General features: G+C 53.5%; 8 protein-coding genes across 8 annotated transcripts; 1 reads left to right on the top strand and 7 right to left on the bottom strand.

Moving 5' to 3' along the window:
- Window positions 1–465: 465 nt before the first annotated feature.
- Window positions 466–1,960, bottom strand: HMPREF1541_02805 (uncharacterized protein; the record flags this gene model as incomplete). The annotated part of the gene is made up of 3 exons (XM_008717160.1): window positions 466–664; window positions 714–1,522; window positions 1,571–1,960. The coding sequence occupies 3 exons, from the start codon at window positions 1,958–1,960 to the stop codon at window positions 466–468; spliced, it is 1,398 nt and encodes a 465-aa protein (XP_008715382.1).
- A 675-nt stretch (window positions 1,961–2,635) lies between these two features.
- Window positions 2,636–4,096, bottom strand: HMPREF1541_02804 (uncharacterized protein; the record flags this gene model as incomplete). The annotated part of the gene is made up of 5 exons (XM_008717159.1): window positions 2,636–2,974; window positions 3,021–3,109; window positions 3,156–3,732; window positions 3,781–3,961; window positions 4,029–4,096. 5 exons carry the CDS (start codon window positions 4,094–4,096, stop codon window positions 2,636–2,638), a joined length of 1,254 nt encoding a protein of 417 aa, XP_008715381.1.
- A 685-nt stretch (window positions 4,097–4,781) lies between these two features.
- HMPREF1541_02803 (uncharacterized protein) lies at window positions 4,782–7,123 on the bottom strand (the record flags this gene model as incomplete). Its single annotated transcript, XM_008717158.1, has 4 exons — window positions 4,782–5,084; window positions 5,135–6,914; window positions 6,964–6,995; window positions 7,049–7,123. 4 exons carry the CDS (start codon window positions 7,121–7,123, stop codon window positions 4,782–4,784), a joined length of 2,190 nt encoding a protein of 729 aa, XP_008715380.1.
- A 506-nt stretch (window positions 7,124–7,629) lies between these two features.
- Window positions 7,630–10,014, bottom strand: HMPREF1541_02802 (uncharacterized protein; the record flags this gene model as incomplete). Its single annotated transcript, XM_008717157.1, has 2 exons — window positions 7,630–9,691; window positions 9,740–10,014. The coding sequence occupies 2 exons, from the start codon at window positions 10,012–10,014 to the stop codon at window positions 7,630–7,632; spliced, it is 2,337 nt and encodes a 778-aa protein (XP_008715379.1).
- Window positions 10,015–10,589: 575 nt separating this feature from the next.
- HMPREF1541_02801 (uncharacterized protein) lies at window positions 10,590–11,594 on the bottom strand (the record flags this gene model as incomplete). Its single annotated transcript, XM_008717156.1, has 1 exon — window positions 10,590–11,594. One exon carries the CDS (start codon window positions 11,592–11,594, stop codon window positions 10,590–10,592), a length of 1,005 nt encoding a protein of 334 aa, XP_008715378.1.
- A 745-nt stretch (window positions 11,595–12,339) lies between these two features.
- HMPREF1541_02800 (uncharacterized protein) lies at window positions 12,340–13,971 on the top strand (the record flags this gene model as incomplete). The annotated part of the gene is made up of 4 exons (XM_008717155.1): window positions 12,340–12,433; window positions 12,481–12,587; window positions 12,633–13,632; window positions 13,706–13,971. The coding sequence occupies 4 exons, from the start codon at window positions 12,340–12,342 to the stop codon at window positions 13,969–13,971; spliced, it is 1,467 nt and encodes a 488-aa protein (XP_008715377.1).
- Window positions 13,972–14,617: 646 nt separating this feature from the next.
- On the bottom strand, window positions 14,618–18,332 carry HMPREF1541_02799 (uncharacterized protein; the record flags this gene model as incomplete). Its single annotated transcript, XM_008717154.1, has 5 exons — window positions 14,618–15,222; window positions 15,271–17,514; window positions 17,567–18,103; window positions 18,155–18,185; window positions 18,240–18,332. 5 exons carry the CDS (start codon window positions 18,330–18,332, stop codon window positions 14,618–14,620), a joined length of 3,510 nt encoding a protein of 1,169 aa, XP_008715376.1.
- Window positions 18,333–19,892: 1,560 nt separating this feature from the next.
- HMPREF1541_02798 (uncharacterized protein) lies at window positions 19,893–21,074 on the bottom strand (the record flags this gene model as incomplete). The annotated part of the gene is made up of 4 exons (XM_008717153.1): window positions 19,893–20,723; window positions 20,771–20,839; window positions 20,885–20,987; window positions 21,040–21,074. 4 exons carry the CDS (start codon window positions 21,072–21,074, stop codon window positions 19,893–19,895), a joined length of 1,038 nt encoding a protein of 345 aa, XP_008715375.1.
- Between the last annotated feature and the right edge of the window lie 1,873 nt (window positions 21,075–22,947).

Below are 22,947 nucleotides of genomic sequence, written 5' to 3'. Positions count from 1 at the left end.
GAAGCGGCGAAGTATTTGCTGATTATCCCAGGTTGTCAATATCATAATGCATGGGTTGTCGATTCAAAGTGTCGAGGTTTACATTATCTGAGTGAGCACCAGACATGTTTGCTGCTGTGGTCGCAAGTGAAGGCAGGCGCGAGTCACGTGACAGGTTGATGCAAACGACGGGAGGGCACAGACATCACGGCTCCGCAGCGAGAGAGAGAGAGAGAGAGAGAGAGAGAGAGAGAGAGAGAGAGAGAGAGGATGAGGCAAGCAAAGACTTTTCTGCTGTCACTTGGAAGCTATGTGTGATGCTATACCTGTGAGACTCCGGTCTCGAAACCCAACCCGACCCAGTAGAAGCAGCCCAAATGAGATTATGTTAGCCGTGGACCATTGCATTCATAAGCACGAAGAGATAGCGCCGTCCCGATGCGTCGTGGCAATGTAGATTTAGACACAAACTCGTTGCGTGAGCCCTTACGCGGCCGCCTCGACTTCTTTCGTGTCCACCTTCTTGGTCTCCCGCTCTGCATCTCCCTCGTCTTCTTCGCGCTCGCGCTTCTGTCCAGCAGTGGCCTCCTTCGCAGTCTCAGCCTCCACCGCGGCCTTTGCGTTAGCAAGGGCGTCGGCTTTCGCAGAATCCTTGTCGTCAGTGGACCGGACAGCGGGAATGCCGCTGACAACAGTTAGTGAAAAGTCTCGCAGCTAGGTCTTGTGGCACTTACCGATCGTCCTTCTGCGCCTTCTCATACTTTGAGTCGTGGCGACCATGACCCTTGTTGTCACGATCATGCTTGCCCCTGCCGTCACGGAAGCCACTCTTACGGTCCTCGTCTCGGCGCACTCGCCAGTCACGGTCATCTTCGTCATCTCGCTTGCGCTTGAAATCACGGCCACCGTCCCGGCCACCACGGCCTCCTCGGCGATCGCGATCGTAGCGAGGCTTCTCGTATTGCCTATTGGGCTTCATACGGCCAGCCTTGATGTCGTCGACCTTCTTCTCGCAGTACTCCTTCTTGCTCATGATCTGCAGCTCCTTGCCCTCGAACGCAGGCTTAGGATCAAGCTCCAGGAACTTTTGTGCTGTCGCCTCGGAATCGAACTCGACAAACACGCTGCCCTTGAACGTCTTATCCTCGGCGCGACGGAGACGCACGGCATTGGTAGTGCCGTGCTCAGCAAAGAAAGCCTCGATATCGAACTGCGTGCTAGGTGTCTCCTCGCCAAAGCCTTTGGCATAGATAGAACGGGGCATCGCACGGTCCTCGAAAATCTGAACCGCCTTAGGGTCGGGACCGTTGTCGAGCTCGGCGGGCAGAGGCTCTTTCCGGCGCACGCAGGTATCATCTTCGCAAAGCTCAAGGAAGGTTGACTCGCGCATGGCGTTGACAATGGCCTCGAATGGTTGGAAGTGGCGCATGCGTTTGAAGGAGTGGAGAGTCTTCAGTTCGACGGGATTGTTCTTGCTGCCGCCAACCTGCTCTAGGAGAAACTTGTCGCGGGGAAGATTGCTGTCGGAGAAGTAGAATTCGACCTGCCAGAGTTAGTTTTGAGGTCTGAGTGATGCTACGCTGCAACGGACCTGTTTCCGAATGGCGACAGGGTCATCGGATTCCTCCTGAGTCGTCAGATCAGACTTGATGTTGTTGCGGGTGTCGCGGCCACCACCATAGCTCCCACGCCCACGGCCGCCGCCGCCGCGACCACGGCCCCGCCCTCTATCACGATCGCCTCGATTGTTGCGACGGTACTCTGGAGAGCGGTCGCGCTTCTCGTCATCGTCCTCTGGTTTCTCTTCCGAGGTTCCGTTGGTGTCTTTCTCAGCTGGCTTCTCGTCCGACTTCTCGGCAGTACCGTTGGTTGCGCCCTCGCCAGACAGTTCCTCTAGCATCTTCTTCGCATCGTCGGCAGCCTGCGCATTGTTGTCGACCGGCTGGTTGAGAGCCTCGGTGACCTCGGCCTCAGTAGACATCTTGGGAAGGCTTGAAAGGATCAGTGGAGGAATGAAGTCGAAGCGGCGGCTGATCTAGAAGTAAATCTGACTCAAGAGCAGATGCGTTATGAGTAATGGCGGGGACACAAGTGTCAAGTCCTCCGTAATGAATCGCTGACAGGTTATGACTCCAATCAAGTAGCAGATCCGTGTTCCTGCGAAGTTGAGGAGCGGAAAGAGTCGTCGAAGGAAATTCTTGAAGTCGGGTTGGAGCAGTCAACTAGATGCGCAGAAAATCATTCAAGGTGGGGTATCTGAATGCAAGGCTAAAGCATCTGGTCCGTGTGCCAAGCTTCAGTTCAGGCAGTAAATATCCTGTGCTGATGAGAAGATCTATCTCAGAGAATATCGACAAATACACCTTTGTATCATTCCCACCTGCTCAAGAAGCTCCGACGAGGACTGCGGTCTTGAGAGCAGTCCAACAGTCTGAAGCCTCGTTCACGATGACCAGGGTAGATGATCGGTGTGGCTTAGTCAACGCAAACTTCTGTAATTGACGAGATTCAATATTGGGAAACAGGTCCTGATCGCAAGTCATGCTTTTCGTCGATCTCATGTACACAAAGCCGCTCTTCTGCTTTTCAGCCCCAGGAAAGACGGCCCCCAAGTCCTCGAGAAGCCGGCGTGACCTCTTCACTAACAGCTCAGCCTTCAAATGCTTTCATTGACGAAAAGTCCAGCCATTCCCTGTCCGGTGCCGATGCACATAGAGGTGACGAGAATCTTCTTCTTCGTCCTTCGGGCTTCTGAGAGAATGGTGCAAATCTGGCGCGCACCAGTTGCACCGAGAGGGTGACCAAGGGCAATCGCACCACCACGAGGGTTCAACTTGGCATGGTCAAGGCCGAGCACGTTCATGCAGTAGACTGCCATGGAGGCGAAAGCTTCGTTAACCTCGAAGATGTCGATATCCTCCTTGGTCAAGCCAAACTTGCTAAGTAGCTTGGGGATGGCAGCGGAAGGACCGATGCCCATGATGCGGGGAGGAACCTATAACGGTCAGCCCGCTTCCCATAGTATTGTTAGGCGAACTTACACCGGCGACGGTCGCACCGCAGAACTTGGCCAAAATAGGCTGACCGAGTTCAAGAGCCCTGGAGCGCTTCATGAGAAGGACAGCAGCAGCTAAGCATCATTAGCATCTCTCCATCGCACAAGTCAAACGACCTACCTCCGTCGGTGACCTGCGATGCGTTTCCACCAGTTGTCTTGTCTCCGAACTGTGGCATGGCCGGCCTAATCTTCAGTAACGACTCCAGGGTCGTGCCATACCGGGGACCCTCGTCACGGGTCAAGGTAACCTCTTTCTCCTCTCCGGTCTTGGGATCCTTGACCTTAGTGGTGATTGGGACAATCTCGTCATCAAACCACCCAGCCTTCTGGGCCACTTCCGCCCTCCTGAAACTCTCTACCGAGTACTCATCCTGTTGCCTCCTGCTGATGTTGAAGTCATTGCCCACGTTTTCGCTCGTCTGGATCATGGGCTGCATGCAATCTGCCGCATCCTGGTTGGCGAGGATATCCGGATGGAAAGGTTTCTCGAGGCGGTCGCCGGCGGCAGACATGGACTCTGCACCAAGGGCGATGCCGATGTCAATGCTACCCAACGTGATCTGGTTGGCAATATCCTGCACGGCCTTCAAACCGGAAGAGCAAAATCGATTGACGCTGTTGGCGCCAGCGGTGTGTGGGAAGCCGGCAGCTAGCATAGCGGCACGAACTTTGTAGGCGGCTTTGGAGTCGCCGACCTAGATCTGTCAATACGGTCATCGTCTGGGAGGCTGATGATCACATACGTTTCCCATGCACACATCCTCAACCAGATTGGGGTCGAGGTTGCTTTTCTTGTTAACCTCCTTCAACAGACTGTAGACGATGAAGTCCAGATCCGTATCCTTGAAGCCACCCTTCTTTCCCTTCGCAAGAGGCGTCCGGATTGCCAGCGTTATGACAACATCGTCAGGATTCTTCTGAGTGCTACGCAACGGAGATATTAGCTCGATTCACCAGACCCAGATGGAGCTTCAGGGTAGGTGAGACTCACATGGCACTAACCCCGCTCTTGCTGGGAGAGAGGTGTGAGAGGAGCGAGCCGAGACGTTGAGTAGCCATTGTGTTGAAGTGCTAAGGGTGAGAAATAGAGGGACAGTTGAGGATGGACCTGAGGTACCTGAGGATGAGCAGAAGGAGGAGGAGAGAAGTTGCAGAGAAAGTCGCAGTGCGAATGTTAAGTCATCTTCGCCTCTCCAAACCGACACCGCGGTCGTCGAGTTACCTCGGCTGCGCCATGATTGGCTAAATCGGATCCGGGATTGTCCATCGCATACTATAGCGACGGGCGACGAGCAGCATTGATCACGGATCCGTCGCGACAAACATAATTCACCTATTCTGAAAGGCATTCGTTCTAGCACTAGCAATGTTGCTTCAAATACCAACTTGGTATCTTCTTGACGCATCTGCTGTCACATATATGTCCCACATGTACGCCAGATTCCGTTTGATCAAAGCCTTAGCAGAAAAGCACCATTGCATGTCGGCTAGGAACGACATCATCTTGTTAACGGTATTGGTATCGGTCTATGGAGATTATCTAGAGTGCGACGCTCAGTCCAGAATCCCAACTCATCATTTTCAGGTCCTCATATGGCTTTGCTTATGCCGCCCCGCTGGCATGGGCCACACCCATCTATCGTCATCCCTTCGTGTCTTGATCTTGGACTGCTCAACAGAACGCCGATAACTTCCCAATCGCTATGCATAACATATCATCCATGGCCGTTCGGGTGTGCCGCCCTCACTTGGCTTCCTCGACGCCCTCCCGTTTGACAGTCTCGCCATTAGCCTCACTCATCTCCGTATCTTGAGGCTCGGCCGGTTTCTCCGCCGCCTTCTTCGCCTCCTCTTCCTTCTTTCTGGCCTCAAGCTCAGCACGTCGCTTAGCGGCTGCCTCTTCCTCGATCTTGAGACGGGCCTGGCGCTCCTCTTCGAGCTTTTCGTTGTAGCGCCCAATCACGGGACCAGCAACGAATCTAATCTCGTCCATCTTGGCAATGTATTGAGCCTTAGAAGCGTCTTCACCATCCTCGTATAGCCAGTCCTGTGAGTTGTTAGCATAGTTCTTATGGTCGAAAGCGGGTTAGTGCATACCTCGGTCTTCTCGAGCTTATCCTTGATCTTAGCCTTCTCTTCGTCGCTGGAAAAGTCGGCATAGAGATCATCAACCTGAGCGCGAAGCTCGTAGATATAGGCCTCTAGCTCGTTCTTTTTGTCTTCGGTGTCGGTGACAAGTTTGTCTTCCATGAACATGGCATTCTCGGCCTCGGCGGCGGCAGCCTTGGCAGCCTCATCTAGTGAAGCAGTGCCCGAGGACAACGGCAGGTCACCCTTGCGAACCTGTTTCTTGACCTTGCGAGTCGGGGTCTTGCCATCGGCGCTACCGTTGGCCTGATCGGTCTCCATAGCGTCTGGATCCTTCTTGGCTTCGCCCTCTTTCTTCTCATCAGGAATCGGTTCTTCGATCTCGACATCTTCAACATAGTAGCCGGACTCGACATTGAGCACACCATGCAAATTCAGGCGCGCCTTCAGCTTGCAGATCATGAAGTGCTCCTTATCGTTGGGGTTGGCCTTCACACCCTTGACAGAGAAGCGGCCAATCCAAGGATTCATCTTGCCTGGTAGCATTTCGGGCTTCGAGTACTTGGCTTCCAGGTCAAAAGGCTCTTTACGGTAGAAGGTAAGAATCTTGGTAGAGGGCATAACGTTGCCAGTCTTGAACACCTCGAGGTTGGTGTCTTCATCGGGGATGTCTGGTGATTGCTCCCAGGTGAACTCAATAGGATATGAGACGATATCGTGGATTGAGAAGTCCCGAACGCGGAAGACTGGCGAGAGGATGGCGCAGGCGAAGGCACAACCGCGAGCGATAGCCTCATCCTGGTTTAGGGTATAGGACAAGGGCTTGCCGAAAAACTTGCTGATACGATCCTTGATAGAAGGCACACGAGTACAGCCGCCGACCATCTCAATGGAATCGATGTCTTCTGGCTTGAGCTTAGCGTCTTTGAGAGCCTGCTCCAGAGGAAGAGTGACGCGTTGAAGAAGAGGCTCGATCAGGGTCTCGAGCTCTTCGCGCTTCATAACGCCACGCACGTCTTTGTCGTCCATCAAAGACTCAATGCTGATGGGAGCCTGCGCGTTCGCAGACAAGATCTTTTTGAGCTTCTCAACCGCAGCAGCAACTCTGGTCTTGGCCTTGAGATTGGTGTTGATGTCAACCTTGAACTTCTCCTTGAACTCCGCAGCAAAGTGATCGACCAGCGCCTTGTCGAAGTCACGTCCACCGAAGTGCCGATCGAAAGCAGTGCCCTTTACGGCGAGCTCGCCCTTCTTGAACTCCACGACAGACGCAGTGTAATCGCTGTAGCCGATATCGACAAAGACGATGCGGCGGGGTTTCTGGTCAGCTTCCGGCAAGTCGGTCTTGGTAATACCGTAGCCTAGAGCAATGGCAGTATTATCGTTGATCAGCCTCAGAGTCTTGAGGCCAGCGATCTCGGCAGCGTCAAGAGCGGCTCTCCGCTGCGAGTCCGCGAACCAGGCGGGACAGCTGATGACTACATCTGACACGGCAAGTCTCGTCTCTTTGGCGGCGGTATCCCGGATCTTGCCCAAATACATGGCCAGAAGCTGAGTGGCAGTGAACTTCTGTTTCTCACCGCGATAGGTGACTTCTGCGCCGACAGTGCCATTGATATCGACGAGTGGGGCGGTAATGAATTCTTGCTCGATTGCGACTTCCGGGTCGTTGATAGTGCGGCCAATGAGGCGTTTTAGGGATGAAACGGTGTTCTTGAGGTTTGAAATTTCCTGAGTTTTGGCAGCTTCACCCAGGTATCGGCTCTTGGGGCCAAAGCCAACAAGGGATCTGTTGGTGGTTAGTGTCGGTGAAAGCGTGATGGAGCGCAAGGACTTACGGAGTCTGGCGATTTGAGGTCTCGTTTGTGATCTAGATAAAAGTCAGACACAATTGCTTCAACGGATGAAAAGGAATCGACATACGATATCAATGCCCTTGTTCCGGGCAACACCAATCTTGGTGCTCTGCGCACCGAGATCAATACCAACGACACTCATGGTTGTTGGGCGGTGGCGGAATTTGGATAGCGAAAGGAAAGGATGGTGGGGGAAATTCAGATCTCAGATAGCAACAAAGCGGTGCGTTAGCAGCTGCAGATGAGAAGCAGTCCTTTGAGCCGGATCGCAGACTGGACAGAAAATTAAAACGGGTGCTGCAAGGCTTCGAAGTTTTTCAGGTTCGGGACGCTTCAAGAAGGTTCTGTTGCTGGCGCCCGCAGCCTACATCACTCTTGCCCGGCCCGCCAAGACCGTCGCCCCGCACCACCAATCACCGCCTAACACGACCAGGACAAGGCAGCAAACTTTAGGTAACCAGAAGTGAGGCGGTGGGAACTTGTTAAAGGTTTGCTGTCCGAACGCGTAGTGCCTGACGATCCTTGGGTCTTAATGACATACTGATTTGTTAATACGAGTCACTGATAATGTCTGTGTGCCCTGTGGTTGGGACTAGTCCGCCCAGAAGCCCGCCCCTCGACATTCTCAGCCTTGCTTTGCACGAATGCTCACACCATGCTCGCTGGACTGGAGTCTCTCTTCTGCAACTTTCTCCTGACCGAACTCCTCCTCGCCCCCGTCTGATCGGTCTGGGGCCGCCCGCCATTGTCCCGCTGTCCCCGCCGAACCCCATTATTGCCCATGTTCGCTGCAGTGAGCGGACTGGTTCTGCCAAGAGGGCTCCGTTCATTGATTGAGGACTGGGCAGCTGATGGCAACATAGATGTTGCTGAAAGTATTTTCAGCCTCCTGGACAGCTCGCTCGGATCGGCCAATACAGCATGGCTCGAACCTTCCATGCCGTACATTGCATCAGTCATGTAGAGACTGGTGTCGACGCGGCGCGGAGTGTGGATTGAGATTCCTTCAGTATCGCTCAGATCGCCTGAGCTGTCGTGGGAGTATCTAAAATCTTTCAGGTCGATGTCAGATTCCCCTGAGGAAGGACGGTGGACACGATAGCCCCCGTTTGACATCTGTTCTGCAGGAGCGAATCTGCCTTCAACGCTTGGCGACGGTGCCAGGGTCGAGTGCTTGACACGCCGCTGCCGAGCTTGGAGGGCCGGCTTGAACGTTTCTGGGACAATGTTGAGATCATCTCCCGTGGCGACGGCGTACTCGATAGCCTCTTGTGGAGTAATCTTAGCATCAGCAGCGCCCGCATCCGCGCGTGGCCCGCCCCACGTACGCTGGCCGGCGGTGAAGATGCCATAGACCATGTAGATCCAATTCATGAATGGGTTCAGAACGAACATCACCGGGTACAAGGCTGCCTTCAGTCGCGTCAACTTTGCCGCAAAGTACAGCATCATGAGCCAGTTCAAACCCAATGACACGCAAATGAATTGCCACGGGAGATCACCAAACTTACTCGACTTTGTTGCAACTGAGATCATCATGATGGTAAAAAGCAATGCTGTCGTCCTTATGGTATCCTGCATCAACCGAATAAGACAAAGCAACGGATACTTGCGCCAGAGTCGAAAGTCCGTTAACATGCAGACTTCGTTTGTGATGAAGCCTAGAAACCACCGTCTTCTCTGCTTGAGAAGTGCTCGGAAAGATTGGACGGCTTCAGTCTTGCAGAAAGCACTCGAGCACATCTGGATTTGATACCGCTTTTTGGCTCCCAGCATGAACAGGTGTGTTAACCACCGGTCCTCGCCCAGGTGAGTCTTGCCATAATCGAAGAGATCTTCACAATTCTCGGCCTTATCTGAAAAGTAGTACTTGGCCATATTTCGGAACGCAGAGAAGCGAAGAATAGTCAGCGCACCCGGCAAGCAGGTGACCGCTCCTAGTCCGGACTCGACAGAGCGCTCGTATAACTGACCATGCACATACTCCATATCCTGGAGAAGGGTTATCAGGGATGTCTTTTCCGAACAAGACGTGATAACTCCAGTCATTGCAAGCATGTTTTGGTCGATACCAGGCTTGAGTTCCATCTCGTACATAAAGTTCTGAATGCACACCGGATCCAAGATACAGTCCGAGTCAATAAAGAGAATGAATAGATTGTCTTTCACGGAGAGGTACCGCTTGTAGATCTTGTCGATGAGCATATACGTAGCCTTTTGGCAGTGGCGTTTGCCCCCGTGGCGAAAGCGGGATATTGTGACCCGGGCACCGTTATATGCAACATCTATTGATTTTGGAAAGTCTTTCATGGTGACCGGAATCCCTAGGCGGTCGATAGTCCTGAGATAGAGCTCGTCGATATCTTCGCCGTCGAAGGAGAGGAATACGTGAATGCATTCTGGGGGGTAGTCTCCAGCGACAACGGAGTTGAGTGCTGTCCAGAGCGAGTCGGGCGGCTCCTTGTAGACCGGCATAACGACCACGACTTTCGGAGCGTTGTGTTCAGTCAGGGGATATCTGACTTGCTTCTTACGGCCAATCGGATGGACGATGATCTGGTAGACTACAACAAGCCATGGGACAGTCAATAGGACGGCGAAAGCGTAGAACGCAAACTCTTGCAGAGCGTAAACAACGATGTCTGGGAAATAGCGGGTGATGCGGCTCGGCAGTGGTATGGTGACGATCATGACAGGCAGGAAGACACCCCTGGACAGCCGTTAGCAAGTGTAATTCGTATATGGCCACGTGTTTTACCTGATGATCAAGAAAATGACAATCAAAAGAGTCGCCAGTAAGCGTTGAGACCAATGATCAGCCTTTTTGAAGGCTTTGCTCAGACAATACAAGAAGGCAGCGAGCCATAGGAACCATTCTAGAACGGCTGCAACCAGGATGGGGCTGACACACGCAACGAAGACAATCTTCTTTATGTTAGCATCATTCAACAAAAAGTATGGCCGATGGGTACTCACGTCTGTGATAGACCATGATTTGCTCGAGGGGTCCTCCCCTGTCTCCGCAACATCCATCATGGGTGAAATCTGGGTGACCAGCTAGTCGTTGATGTTCATTCGAAAGAGGATCTTGTCGGGATCGCGAGCGCACGGTGTCAAAGAATCTGCTGGGAGAACGTAAAGCTGAGATTGATCGAGACGGCGGACTGCGGGCGTGCTGGCTGAGAGGCTTAGATGGCTGAAGTATATCGAAATCGCTGCATTCACGACCTAGTTCAACAGTGAGACAGCTGGTGATAGAGTAAGGGTGAAGACAACATGAATACGGTGTGCCGAGACTGTATCAGAGGATGTCCAACAGTTGTCGGGAATGTGAGTGCGCCGCAAGTGAAGTTGTGCTTCACACAGTATGAGGCAGGGGCGTGGGAATCTGCTGGGCAGTGTGAGATGCAGGTGCGTAAGGCAGTTGTCAACCCGCACCATAATAACTGATAGGGGCTGTCCTGCGACGCCATAGTGCGAGGCGGGTAGTCGCATGCTTTCAAGCAGTTGAGATTAAGATCCTCACAACATAGAAGGTGTCAAAAGACGGGTCGTCAAAAGTCCCGTTGTAAATGTAATGTTATCGTTTTGAGTCCAGACTCTTCTTTTCAATGCATAAGTCTATCATCCCCGCTGACTGAACTTCCCACCTCTGTCCACGCACTCGCTGGAGTTCGAACGCCATCTGGTTCGCTCAATAAGTCGTCATCACTCAGATCCACATCGCTTGGATGTACTATGGACGTGCTTCCTGCCACACTAGGTGCGGACGAAATGGAAACATCTACCGCAGCTGGACTCAGTATTTGAGATCGAGGTTCAAGCGGCTCGTAAGGGCGGGAAGGATGAGCATAGTAGAACTGTGGTTCTGCATCTGAAACGGTACGCGAGGAGTCTGCGGCGGAAAAGTAGTCTGATCTACGTGTTCTGTTTTCCCGGGAATCTGCTGAAGGGATCGAGATGTCCGGGTCCGGGAAGTCCTCAGTCGTAGGAGTAAGATCGAGTAAGCTCTCTGAAGGGTGGGTTGAAGGCGGGAAAGCACTCCTGGGATCTGGGATGGGGATATTGAATGTGCTTCGCATCTCACGCTCTAGATCGGCAACATTTTGCTGTGTCACTGGCAGTTGACGAGAAAATTCCCCAGGCCCACGGCTAGCTGGATTCCTCGAACGAAGCTCCCCTGCCTTCTCGGTTGTCTCGAACGCAGATGTGGCAGCCGTAGGTGTTCGAGGTGATTCTGGGCTACCGCGCAATTTGCCATCCTCGTCGACTAAGGCGTCGAAACTCGGCGACAGTGGCTCCAATGATAAGTCTCGCTTCCTCCTCGCTTTTGCTTCAAGGATACGGGCCCTTTCTGCCAGCTGCGCCTTCACCTCATCTCGCTTGGCTCTTGCAGCATCGCCTGTGTCTTCCATCATGGAAGCATCTCTTTGCATAGTGCGCATCGCGATTGCACGTTTCGGTCGGAAGTCATCGCTAATCTTGTTCAAGCTAGTCGTGATCTTCTCTTTCGTACGCTCCACCCAGTCTCTGATGTTATCGCTTTCATACGCGGCTATGCCGGCGGCAACTAGGATGCTGACCACGATGATGGCTCCTGCAGGATGAGGCATGTCAGTTAACGGTGCACGAGGGCAAACGCTCGGTGCGGCACAGCACGTGCTTGTATGGTACACCGCTCAGGGACGGGAAATCAACAATTGGATCGTGATGTAAGGAGGTCGCATGACAGGGCGGAAAGGTACACACCTCGAGCCAAAGGGGCCGGCATTTTGGCGGCGGAAACGGTCGGATGTAGATTCAGCAGAAGGGAGAAGGGTCATGCGAAATTTCAAGTAACATTTGCGGAATGAACGAGTCTCAGCGTCAGCTTGTGTTGCGGAGAATCTCTATTAGTAGCAATGCAAGGAATTGGTTCAATACTGACGCCTGAAAGTCGAAAGCCACCTGGACCCGGAGGGACAAATGCACCCCGCCTTTTACTCCACTAATGCACGCCACCACAGAAGTACAGGTCACGTTGAACTCTGCGCAAGTATGCCGAATGTATGAGAGATGTCTCTTAGATCTCGTCAGGAGTGATCAATGTCCTCACGAGGACTACTTATTATCGCATTCATCCTGAATCTAAATGACAGTGGTTGAACGAGGTGTTAGAGGGAGAGGCTTCGGGACTTTGTCTGCCGATCTTAGATAGGCAATGTCAGCGCCCGGGCGGTGAGGACAGCCCCGCTCGTTGACGGCTCAGCCTCATGGTGTCACACTACAGCCTCGTCGCACGCGACGCGTCTCCGGCGAATTTGACAATCATCTTGCGAGTAGTCGAGGGGCCGGCGGCTTACATACATCATATCGAGGATGACGCGACCTAGCTCAACGGCGCAGCAGCGTCAGTTGACAGCGACGGAGGAGTTGGAAAAACTAGAGCAGTCCATCACCCTTACACTCCAAGGTTCAACCATCATCCCCGCTACCACGATACATCTAACATCAGTCAAGAAATCGACCACAACTTCAGTCGCGCACATCGCATAGTCACTTCAAGCATACTACCGATCGTTGAGCAGTACACCAATCACTCTAGGGACGTCTGGGAAGGCTCCAAGGTACCGTAGCCTCTGCATACCATGTGCGCATATTTACCGTCGCAGTTCTGGAAACAATTCTTCGAGTCCAGCGCAAATGTGTCCCTGTCCGGCTATGAAGAGCAGGCGCTTGCGAACTCGCACCTCCATGAAGAGACCACTACGACCGATGATTCTCAAGCCACTACTTCACATACAACCCTCGAGACCTCCGACTCGATCTCCACCCCCACGGCGCAACACATCTCGACAGACTCGATTGCTGACCTCGACATATCCAACATGACATTGTCACCCTCCAAATCCTCGACTCCGCGACCAAGGACCAAACAGCGCCTTGCTCAAGACTACTCAGCATCTACACCGGCCTCGGTCTTTGTGGAAGACCCTTCTCCGTACGAGACATTGCGACAAGAAGTCACTTCCACAGCGGTCGACAGCACCCTTGAATCCGACCAAACGTCGTCGCTCTCCGATACCCAGCCCGCACCGTCCACTCCTGGAGCACAAACCACGCACTTCGACCCCTCAGACATTGCTCAAACGCCACAGTCTTCACCCTTTCTACCACCGCCTCCCTCGGAGAGGCGGCCCTCGACATCTCGCAAGCAGACCGATCCCCTCCTGCATCGGATCCTCGACAAAAACTACCGAGTCCAAGCCACTCCGCTCACTACGACTCGGCACCGTTCTCCTGTACGCGCCACGCCAGCCACCGCCCAACGAACGCGCGGCAAGCTCTTCGAGAGCACGCTATCTTCGTCTCCGGAAGTCGCACCTCCACAGCTGCACACCGAGCTCTTCTCACCCGCAAAAGCTCGTGGTCCTCGCACGCCCGGTGTGTCCGTCTTGACGCCCGGAAGGCCCAAGGCCCGGCCCAGCCTACCACGCGGGCAGGAAACAGGCGTCTCAGCCATGCAAACGCCACCGGCGCACAAGTCGGCTGCCCCAACAGGTGGCGCCTGGGATTTTGACTCCGACGAGGAGGACACAGACCTGCAATTCGGCAGCCCACCAAAGACCATGCAATTTCACGTGCCCCAGAACCGCCTGCTGAAAACACCTGGTAAGTTTGGGCCTCTCTCCTTCAAGCCGCTCCTTAGTTTCCGTAAATGTACTAACATGCCGACTCCCCACAGCGAAAGAAGCCTCCCGCCGAATAGTAGATGACCTGCTGACCACCGCCGGTCTGTCTCCGCACCGCAACACGGCAGGGGAGATCGAGATCACCGAAGACGACCTTGATCTCGATGTCGAAATCGGCGAGGATGGCCAGTATATATATCAGTACGGGGACGAAGACGGTGATCGCGCCGGGGACGTGGCTGTGGGAGAGCAGGAGGAGGAGGAGCGCTCGCCAACAGTCGTGCGCCCCGCCAAGGGCCTTGAAGACGAGACGTTCTAGGGGCAGCGTCTCTGTGCCGGTGCGGATACAGCCAGACGGGCGGTCTGACCGAGTAGTGACGGTAGAGAGGAGCTGCTTCAACGTAGAGTCAAGTCAGCATTACGATTACCGCCTGTTGATGACATTCGTAAGAAAACGCAGTAAATAGCAGGGGCAAGGTAGTGGTCTAGAGATTCATCTTCTCGGCATTCTCATTCGAAAAAGTGTGGCTATCGTATCCACAGTTCAATTTGGTATCAAAGTTGCTCGAGCCGCCCACACAGATCCGGGGCCCCTTCTTAGGCTCGTGCTCAAGGCTCATCATCATCGCCATGCCCAGACTGTAGCTACCAAAGCCTCCGCCAAGCTTACCATGACAGGCATCTCGCTCGCTTCAAGCTTCAAAAAGCCCAACAAAGGCACTCGCTGCTGCGAATCTGCGCAGCCTTTTTCTCAAAAGGAAAAAAACAACGCACAAAACACCTCGCTCGTGGAGTCGCTGGAAAAACATGCCGCAGACATCTCCATGTTCCGACCAGGACGGCGAATAGGCCGCCCATCAAATCACCCCAAGCTGCTACAGTTACTGCAGGAAAGGCCCCAAGCCCTTCCCAAAGCCTGCATCATATCTCTTTCAAGACTTCGATCCCTTTCCTCAAGCTGTCGCTCAGCGAAAGACGGCCTCCCACTCCTCAATCATCAATCCCACCACCTCATTCTTTGCCTTCGTGTCGCCTAGCTCTCTTGCTAAACTCTCTGGACGCATGATCGTCGGCGCAAACACGACCGCACAGTTCGTGCTTGTCATCAGGTTCTCATCTTTAAGCTCCACGACACGTGCCAAATGCTGCATGAGATACTCCAAAGTCTCGTAGTGTACTCGAGGTAGCGACTTGACCGCTTCAGTCATGGCCGCCACACGCTCTTCGCGGTTTTCCTGCGGTATGGTGGTTGCAGCGAGGAGTTTGTCGTAGACTTCGTACGTGATCAGCGGCATTGGGAGCTTGCGGAAGTACTGCTTCAACCCGGAGGTGACGGCATGAATGTCCATATCCGGATCGGAGATCACTTCATCGATGGCTGAGGTATCGGTATGGAGACGCTCGAAGGCGTCGCGCACTTGCTGCACCTGACTGTTGCCACCAGATTTGCGGTATATACCTTCCATATCCATGCCGCGGGCTTCAACTTCGCCGATACAGCGCTTGACGATGGTTGGGATGGCGGATCGCTCAAACTCAGCACGGTCCATAAGATCGGAACCGTAAAGATCTGTGGCTGTTAGCTTCGGGATTTCAAGAATGACCGAGCTGGACTTACGAATACTAGCATCAAGCAGGCTGGGAGTGGAGTTGTTGGCTTGCTGAGCGTACAACCCGTTGGGCTTGGTGCCGGCCTTCTGACCAGCGCCAAAGAAACCAAACCCGCCACCTTTTGCAGGCTCTTGGTTCTTGCCAGGCAGAGAAGTACCATACTCGGGCCCCATGCCAGCCGGCTGCTGACCATATGCACCAGTCTCGGCAAATTGAAGGTCACGGCTATAGCTCTGCTGAGCGGATGAGAAGGCTCCCTTGAGTCCTTTCGTGACGCCCTTAGCGACCTTCTGGCCCTTTCTCCAGTCGAACTTCTTTGGTTGACCCTTTCGAATGTTGACCACCTGCGGCCCTTGAAGCACAGTGATTGGCTCAGCTTCGCTGGTAGCGAGAGTGGTGGCGGAATCAGGAATTGAGACATCAGTCGACATGTTGCGGACCGCAGTGGCAGATTCGATCGACTTATCCTTGTGATGGGTGTAGATGCCGAGTCCGTTAACCTGATTCCTGGTCTGCTCATTTGTATGACCTGAGTTCGCCTTGTAGAGGTTCTGGATCTGGTGGACAAGCTGGTTGTTGAGCTCGGCCAACTGAGCATTCTTGGAAGACAACTGCTCGAACTCAGCAAAGCTCTTATCCTTGAGATGGCTCAAGTTGGCGATTTCCTCAACAAGAGCGTTTCTCTTTTCGATCAGGTCCTCAATTTGAGGGGTGAAGGTGTTCTTGAGCTTCTCAAGCGCATCGACAAACTCTCGAAGCACGTTGGTCGAGAATTTCGTCACATCTAGGGGCTCCTTGTTGGCCTTGACAGCAGCGATATGTTCGGTCAAAACCTCAAGCTCACGCACGACAATCTCCTTCTGCGTGTCGAGGACGACCATGGTGGATCTCTTCTCTCGAAGTTCGGAATTCACCTGCTTGATCTCCACGTTCGCAGCAAGCTGAGCCTCGAGTTCGGCAATTCTCTTCTCGCGATCGATCATCTTTTGTCGCTCGACACGAAGCTGGTTCTTGAACCAAGCAATCTCCTCGCGCACCTCTGGTGAGGCACTGCTGGGACTGCTGATTTCATGTGCGAGGGGATTTGCTACAGGAGATCGTGGCCATCGGTCTCTTGAGAGACGTCCAGCTTTGTCGCTATAACTGCGGCCATGTCGCACAGAATTTGAGACACGTTTCAGGAACGAGCTGCTAGATTCTTCGTTGCCAAGAATTCGAGCCATGTCCTCGTCCATCGTAAAATCGCCACCTGCTGAATATCGGGGGAGCGATGGCGACTTCTGTGCCTTCACCTCGGAGTGGATAGTGCTGACCGACTCATTGCGAGATTTAGTAGACCCTGGAGGTGGTGGCATAGGCGCGCTGCGGGGCTCGATAAAAGATTCGGTTGCCTGGTCTTTAGGTATGCTGGGAGTATCATATATGCTCTTAGAGTTGGGAGACTCGATAGGCGCGGAGATAACTTTACCGCCATTCACCTTTGCGTTGTCGCCAGTCGTATTCGGGCTTATGGCGCTGGTGAGTGATGCTGGTATGTTGGCCGTATTCACTTCTTTCCGCGTGATTGTCTTGCCTTGGTTACTCTGGTTCATTTTTGCTCGATCAAGCGAATCGCCCCGCTTAGGCAGATTGGCGGCCAGCAAAGCGGGATGCAGAGGCGGCCGCGGTGACTCGTTGCTCATCGGACTGTCAATCGAATGGCGAGGGGTAGAGTACTGGTCGACATCGGCGAAATCCTGTGGAAGCGCAGTTGTCTGGTCTTGCGACTCGACTTTGGAGTGACTGCTGGAGTTCATCCGCTTTGTCTTAGGAGCATCCTGCAGCTTAAAGTCGTCGTCTTTTGAGACACCACCGCGGGCGACCTGCGAGATGCTGCTAGATCCCGAGGGCTGTCGCTGCGGCTGTTCGACGGCCACGTAAGACGATGCAGATGTCGAGTTGGTCCGATTTGTGCTCTCTTCCCGTCGGTTGCGCAGTGTATCCGATGAGGATTGCTGAGAACGCTGCATGCCTTGAAACTGCGAAGTGATGTGTGGACTGTTTGTCTTCGACTGGGACTGAGTTCTCGAGAAGTAGTCGGAAGGCATTTTCGCTACGTCCACATTCTGAGGCGAGTGGCCAGCAGGAGGAGTAGGGTCAAAAGCAACAGGCACCAGAAACTCTTCACCTCCAATACCGGAAGCATCTGGCTTGGACGAGACAAAAGAGCCACGCTTACCGTTGAACGTGGTAGATGGCAGAGTGAGACCACCTACGAAAGTATTAGCAGTGATTCAGGGTTCAGGGTTCAGGGATTCACATACCAGCTCGAACATGTTCCTGTGGCGGCGAAGGTCCTGAATCAGGTTCCCTCAACTCACTAATGGTCTTTGATATCGACGGGCCTTCAAGAGGAGGCGATACGTACGGCTGGCCATAATCCATCTCTTCTTGAGCAAAGCTTCCGGCACCAGGAGGTGGGATCGCAGGTAAGGACTTATCCAACAATATGTTGCTGCTAAGTTTTGAGCGCGCTGATGGATTGCGGCCTGTCTTTTTGCGTCGCCGAGCCATGAGGGCTTCATGACAATCCATGCAGAAAATGCCTTGTGAAGTGCGAGCATATCTCAGATTCTCAATCTTTCTCTTACAGTTGCGACATTTGAAGCAATCTGAACAAAAGGCTTGGTCACCAGTCAGAATGGCCAGGTCTTCAATCTTGTTACCACAGCTGCTACAGCTGTAGGTACAATTGTTGCATATCAGCGAGCCATCGCCAAGCAGGAGTAGATTGGCATCGGAGTCGAGCAGAGTGCCGCAGGTGTTACATCGGAAGCAGTCAATGTGCCAGCGATTGCCAGCTATGCAGGTGTCAGTATACACCTCTATTGGGAGCGGAACGGGGAACCTACCAAGCTCGAACGCCTTGCCCTCCTCGAGGATCTGCAAGTTGAGTCAGTGATTGTGGTTATCAACAGAGCATTGCCAGCTGCTCACCTCTCCGCAACCTTTACATGGATACGGAACATCCTCTGCGTCGTATGGCGAGTCGGGGTATGTCATGCCCGGATCAACGGCGGCGGCGGCCATGATGAGACCGGATTATTTCAATACGCCCCTGGCGCGTTGAGTACTGGGCGACTGTACAACAAAAACAAATCGCAAAACTGTTATGACCGGAGGACAGGGTACCGCATTGGAATTGCACCTCTTGCTGGTCTGTGGTATTGCCCCGTTGCTTGATGAGCAGGTGTCCCAGCCGCCGGCGGCTGTCCACAAGAGATTAAGACGCGAAAGGGACGATAGTGGTAGAGGTCGATATCGAAAAGGCAGGAGAGTATGGGTGGTTGGTCGATCGGCGAGGCCAATTGGCAATCCCTGGTACAGTGCCGGAGGATTATCAGGGTTCGTGATTAGGTTGTCGCTGGACCAGGAGCCCGGTTTTCCAGCAGGGAGGTGGGCGGAAAGTGAGGGCGGAGGTAAGTTGGCCTTTCTGCCTGCTACGGCGGTCCAGGAGCTCACGGACGTCAAAGGCGTAGTTTCAGAGAGAAGGCGTGCCTATGCGACGACGAGAATGAAGTTATCTTGGAAGTGCAGCACACAAAAGATGCGCATACACCAGGGTGTTGTGTGCACAATGTGAAGTGTCTGAAGCGGGCCAGGTTTCCCTCGAGGAGGGCGCGGCCGCTAACCAACCAGGATACCCCGAACTCCACCCTACGAGTGCTCCTCTGGCAGTTCTGGCGGTGCTCATGTCCCCACCCATGGGCACCTACAACGCCGCCCATCTCTATCGGGTTTAAAGCTCGATTGCAAGCCCGCATGCTCGTCCCTGAAGTGTCTCCAAACAGCATAGGGTGGCGTATGTTGAAGAAAGGGGGCACTGTCTGACTGGCTGAGGGACAGACGTGGCTTGCGGCGCTTGCCTTGCGGTTCCCTCTCGGAGGCTCAAAGGCCAATGTTAAAAATCGAATTCCTTTGGCTCGCTTTACCCTAACTGACCCCTATTACCTACGATCTTGCGCGTCGCCTGCACTTCAGCAACGTGACACCATGCACCCTCTCCTCAACGACACAACCAGTCGCGCCACTTCGCGGAAAATGCTGTCGAGATGCCGGTATCCACGTGGTCGTCAGGACTTGCACTCGATCGTTGGTACAGATGATTGTCAGGCTAATTGCATGGTAGAGGCGTTTCACTTGGCTCGTCAGCCCCCATCTAGACCTGTTGCTACCCCACAGCCCTCTCCTACGATTCAGTATCTGATCGTTTGATCGTCTTCGAAACCTTCTCAGGGGCTTGTTCCCCCAATCTGTAACATGGTCCTGGTGCAACACCTAGGGCAATATCTTCTGGTCCGGAATCTACCCGGCAATTTCAGCCAGTCTGGCGTGGAATACTCACTCACAGCACGCAGTCTTGCGTTTCTCCCAATACGCACCTGTGTGCTACGGACCGGACGACTCTTAAGTTAGCAAATGGAAGCAGGCTCGAGGTAGACGAACCTGTTGGCACACAAGTGATTGGGGTTGTATTTATTGCGTGATCGTGGTGGACAGGCCTTGTTACTAGTAAAGAGCGTATAGGTCGATTATCTTCTGTCCACACCAGGCACTCTACCGCTGCATGAGACGAGAATCGCCCCCACCTCATGCAGCAATACCGACACCCTGACCACCCAGTCGGTGGAAGCCACCATTAGCTGCAACATCCTTTTGCAATTGCACCATCCTCTTCTGATCCCCGGTCGGATCCTTCGAGTCAGCCCCGAGCGTCCATTCCAAGTACTTGTTGGTATAGTTGGGCTCGAAGCTTTCCTCCAGAACTCCGAGTCTCTTCCCGTACCTAGTGACCTTCTTCCAGTCCCTCTCCACGTTCTGCAGATCCGGCGAGAAATACGCAAAGCTGCGCTCAAAGATTTTGCTATTGAGCTCCGTACCCATCACTGGCTTGAAGTCAATATACTCGGCCCAAGCCTTCTCAGGGTCCGCCAGCACGAAGTCCGTTGCTTTCTTCACGGCCCGGAGGAATGCTTTGACTTTGGCAGGGTTTTGCTCGATGAATTCCTCGTTGCCAATCAGCAGGATAGAGCAAAAACAGCAGCATCCCAGCTCGGCCAGCTCATCAATGCGCAGCATCTGCACGTCCGTCTTCGGCCGTCCTTGTGCAGCAAGCCACTCCTCGAGCTCGACTTGCTGGACGTTCTCGAGGCCAATGCCGGCATCGATCTCGCCGTTGATGATGGCCTTGCTGACGTTCATACCACAGCGGACCGCGGTGTAGTCGGATGGCGCCATGCCATAGTGCGAAGTGAGCTCGTCAATCTGGATCTTGCCGAACTCGCCAACGTATCCAATACGCTTGCCCTTCAAAGTGTGAAAATCTGGCGTGATGCCGGACTCCTTGAGGTAGATGACGCCTGTGAAGGGCTCATCGAGCAGCGACCCGATCGAGAGAACGGGGAACGCGCGCGCTTTAGCCTGTTCTGATTGTCAACGAGATCCTGATGGAGAATAGGTAAGCCTACCGCGAGCGTATGGATCATTGCCTTGAGGCCCAGATCAACTTTACCGGTGCCAATGATCTCAGTCACGTCCTGTCATCGTCAACGAGAGTTTGAATGCGAGACTTAAAACCTTACGCTAGGGTCATTCGGTTCGAGCAGTGCGACCTTGATACCCTCGTCGGCGAAGAAGCCCTTCGCCTGGGCGAGATAGAGCGGCGCATGGTACGGGGTGGCATGCCTTCAGACGCTCATCAGCTCAAGTCACGCTGTGCAGGTATGCAAGTATATACCAATTGGTCAAGAAAGTGACCTTATCAGTTGACATCTTGACAGCCTCAAACAGTCACTGTCCAAGTCAGCATGAAACCACCTCCACGCCCCAAAGGAGGAGGCGAGGGGATTTCAAAAGAAGCATGGTCCTTTTCGCTGGAATTATCCAGATCAAGTTCGTCCGGTATGATCTCAGATCGGGCCTGGCCACTACCAACACAGTCTCCCACCTCACAGTCGAGGAAGGATCCTCGTGGTAGTGAACAAGCCCGAACACCCGGCATGCTCTTTTGTGAGGACGTTACCTTGACCTTGAATACCCCATGACGATAGAAGCCATTGCTCCTTGTGCGGTCTGCGGCCGTACCGTTTGCTTAATGCGTTTGGAGACGGTGGAAATAATGATGTTGCCTATGCAGGAAGCTTGAATCCTGGGTTCTCGCAGGGACAGAAGCAGAGAGAGAAATATTGGAGTGAGGACCATAAAGTATTGGATCAGACGAGGGGCACATGAGGGGCACCACAGAAGTGTGGGTACAGGTATGCACTCATCAAGCTCGATAATGCTGCTGCATGATCAAGTGGGCAGGTAGCGAATCAGGTGGGGCCTGATGGATTCTCTTTCAGGAACCGTCGTTTGTTGTGGCTCTCGAGCTCGTCTTGAAGCAATAACGTGGCTTCTGTATCGAATTTGCAACTCGCTCTGGCTGCTTGAGCACTGACATGTCCCGATGGAGGTCTTTCAAGGTGCTGCCAATCCGCACCGCCAAGATTTCACTGCCTGCTTGAAATCCACCCACCCCAAGACACTCACTGCTATGCCTACAGATCACTACAAAGGAACCATACTGGCATGGTATCAAAGCTCGACCACACTATTTGAAAGACTTTGAGCTGGTTTCGTCTCGAGAGTCCGACCTCCAACCGATCAAATGAGTTCGGCGCGACCCTGGCAATCCCCACGCCAAGTCTGCGCTGCTTGCCTGATGGAGGCCAGTAAGCAGAGTGCTTGCAAGCGAGACTGCATAGGTGAGTCGAAACCTTGCGTAAACGGCGGTTGCCCATGTCCGAGGGCTGACGTTGATAAGTGTTCGAGACCATAAATTGAGCTGACCAAGGATGACTCGCTATCAAAACCTATCTCTCTGGGAGACGTATCACAAATGTTGGCGCTCGCTATCGGCGCTCCCAATGCTTAACAGGAGTTGCGAGAACGGTTCAGAAGCACAGAATTGTCCACACCGGAGGCAACAAACATAGCATGGCCTCGTTGACGCCGTCAGGAGCCCACTGCGGCCCTCGGCAATCACTGATGGTCTTTCGTTTCAATTGGATGTTGTGCATGGTCAGAGGGCAGGCAGACTCGCAATGAGAGGGCAACGTGCAACGAGACGAGGACGATAAGATGTAGTGAACATAGGTGAGGGCGACGTGGAGGTGGCCAACCATGCCCCCCCTCTTCAGCGGCAAAAGCCTCAGTCTTGATAGCGAACAAAGTCCGGGGCGAATCCTCAGGCATATAGTCCTCCGCGAAAGTTTGGAGACCGGAGTACGAACAAGTCCTGTGGATGACTGGTAGGCCTTCCGGGATGGTGCTGTCGAAAGTTTCGTGCGAGGGATGCAGCACTACTGGCAGCGTTCACTGCCTTTCGAAACTACCATCTAGTGTATCACGACCTCTTCACTTAGCTCCCTGGAAACCTGGAGTCACTTTCATGACGGTGAAAGCGTCCGAATCGTTGAGGATACGTAAATGAGTGGAGTGAATGTTGGCCTGGAGGAAGAAGAAGAAGAGCGGGAAGCAAGGCGACGAGATCAAAAAGAAGGCAATATTCCGCTAATCATAGTCTTCATTCACTCATGGTGATACTGATACTCTACTGATACAATTCTCAACCCGCTAATAATGTTCTAACGATACCCATTTG

Source organism: Cyphellophora europaea (assembly GCF_000365145.1).
Source record: "Cyphellophora europaea CBS 101466 unplaced genomic scaffold supercont1.2, whole genome shotgun sequence".
NCBI classification, from domain to species: Eukaryota; Fungi; Ascomycota; class Eurotiomycetes; order Chaetothyriales; family Cyphellophoraceae; genus Cyphellophora; species Cyphellophora europaea.
Note: the sequence above shows the minus strand (reverse complement) of the source record. Positions and strands in the feature narration are given on the sequence as shown.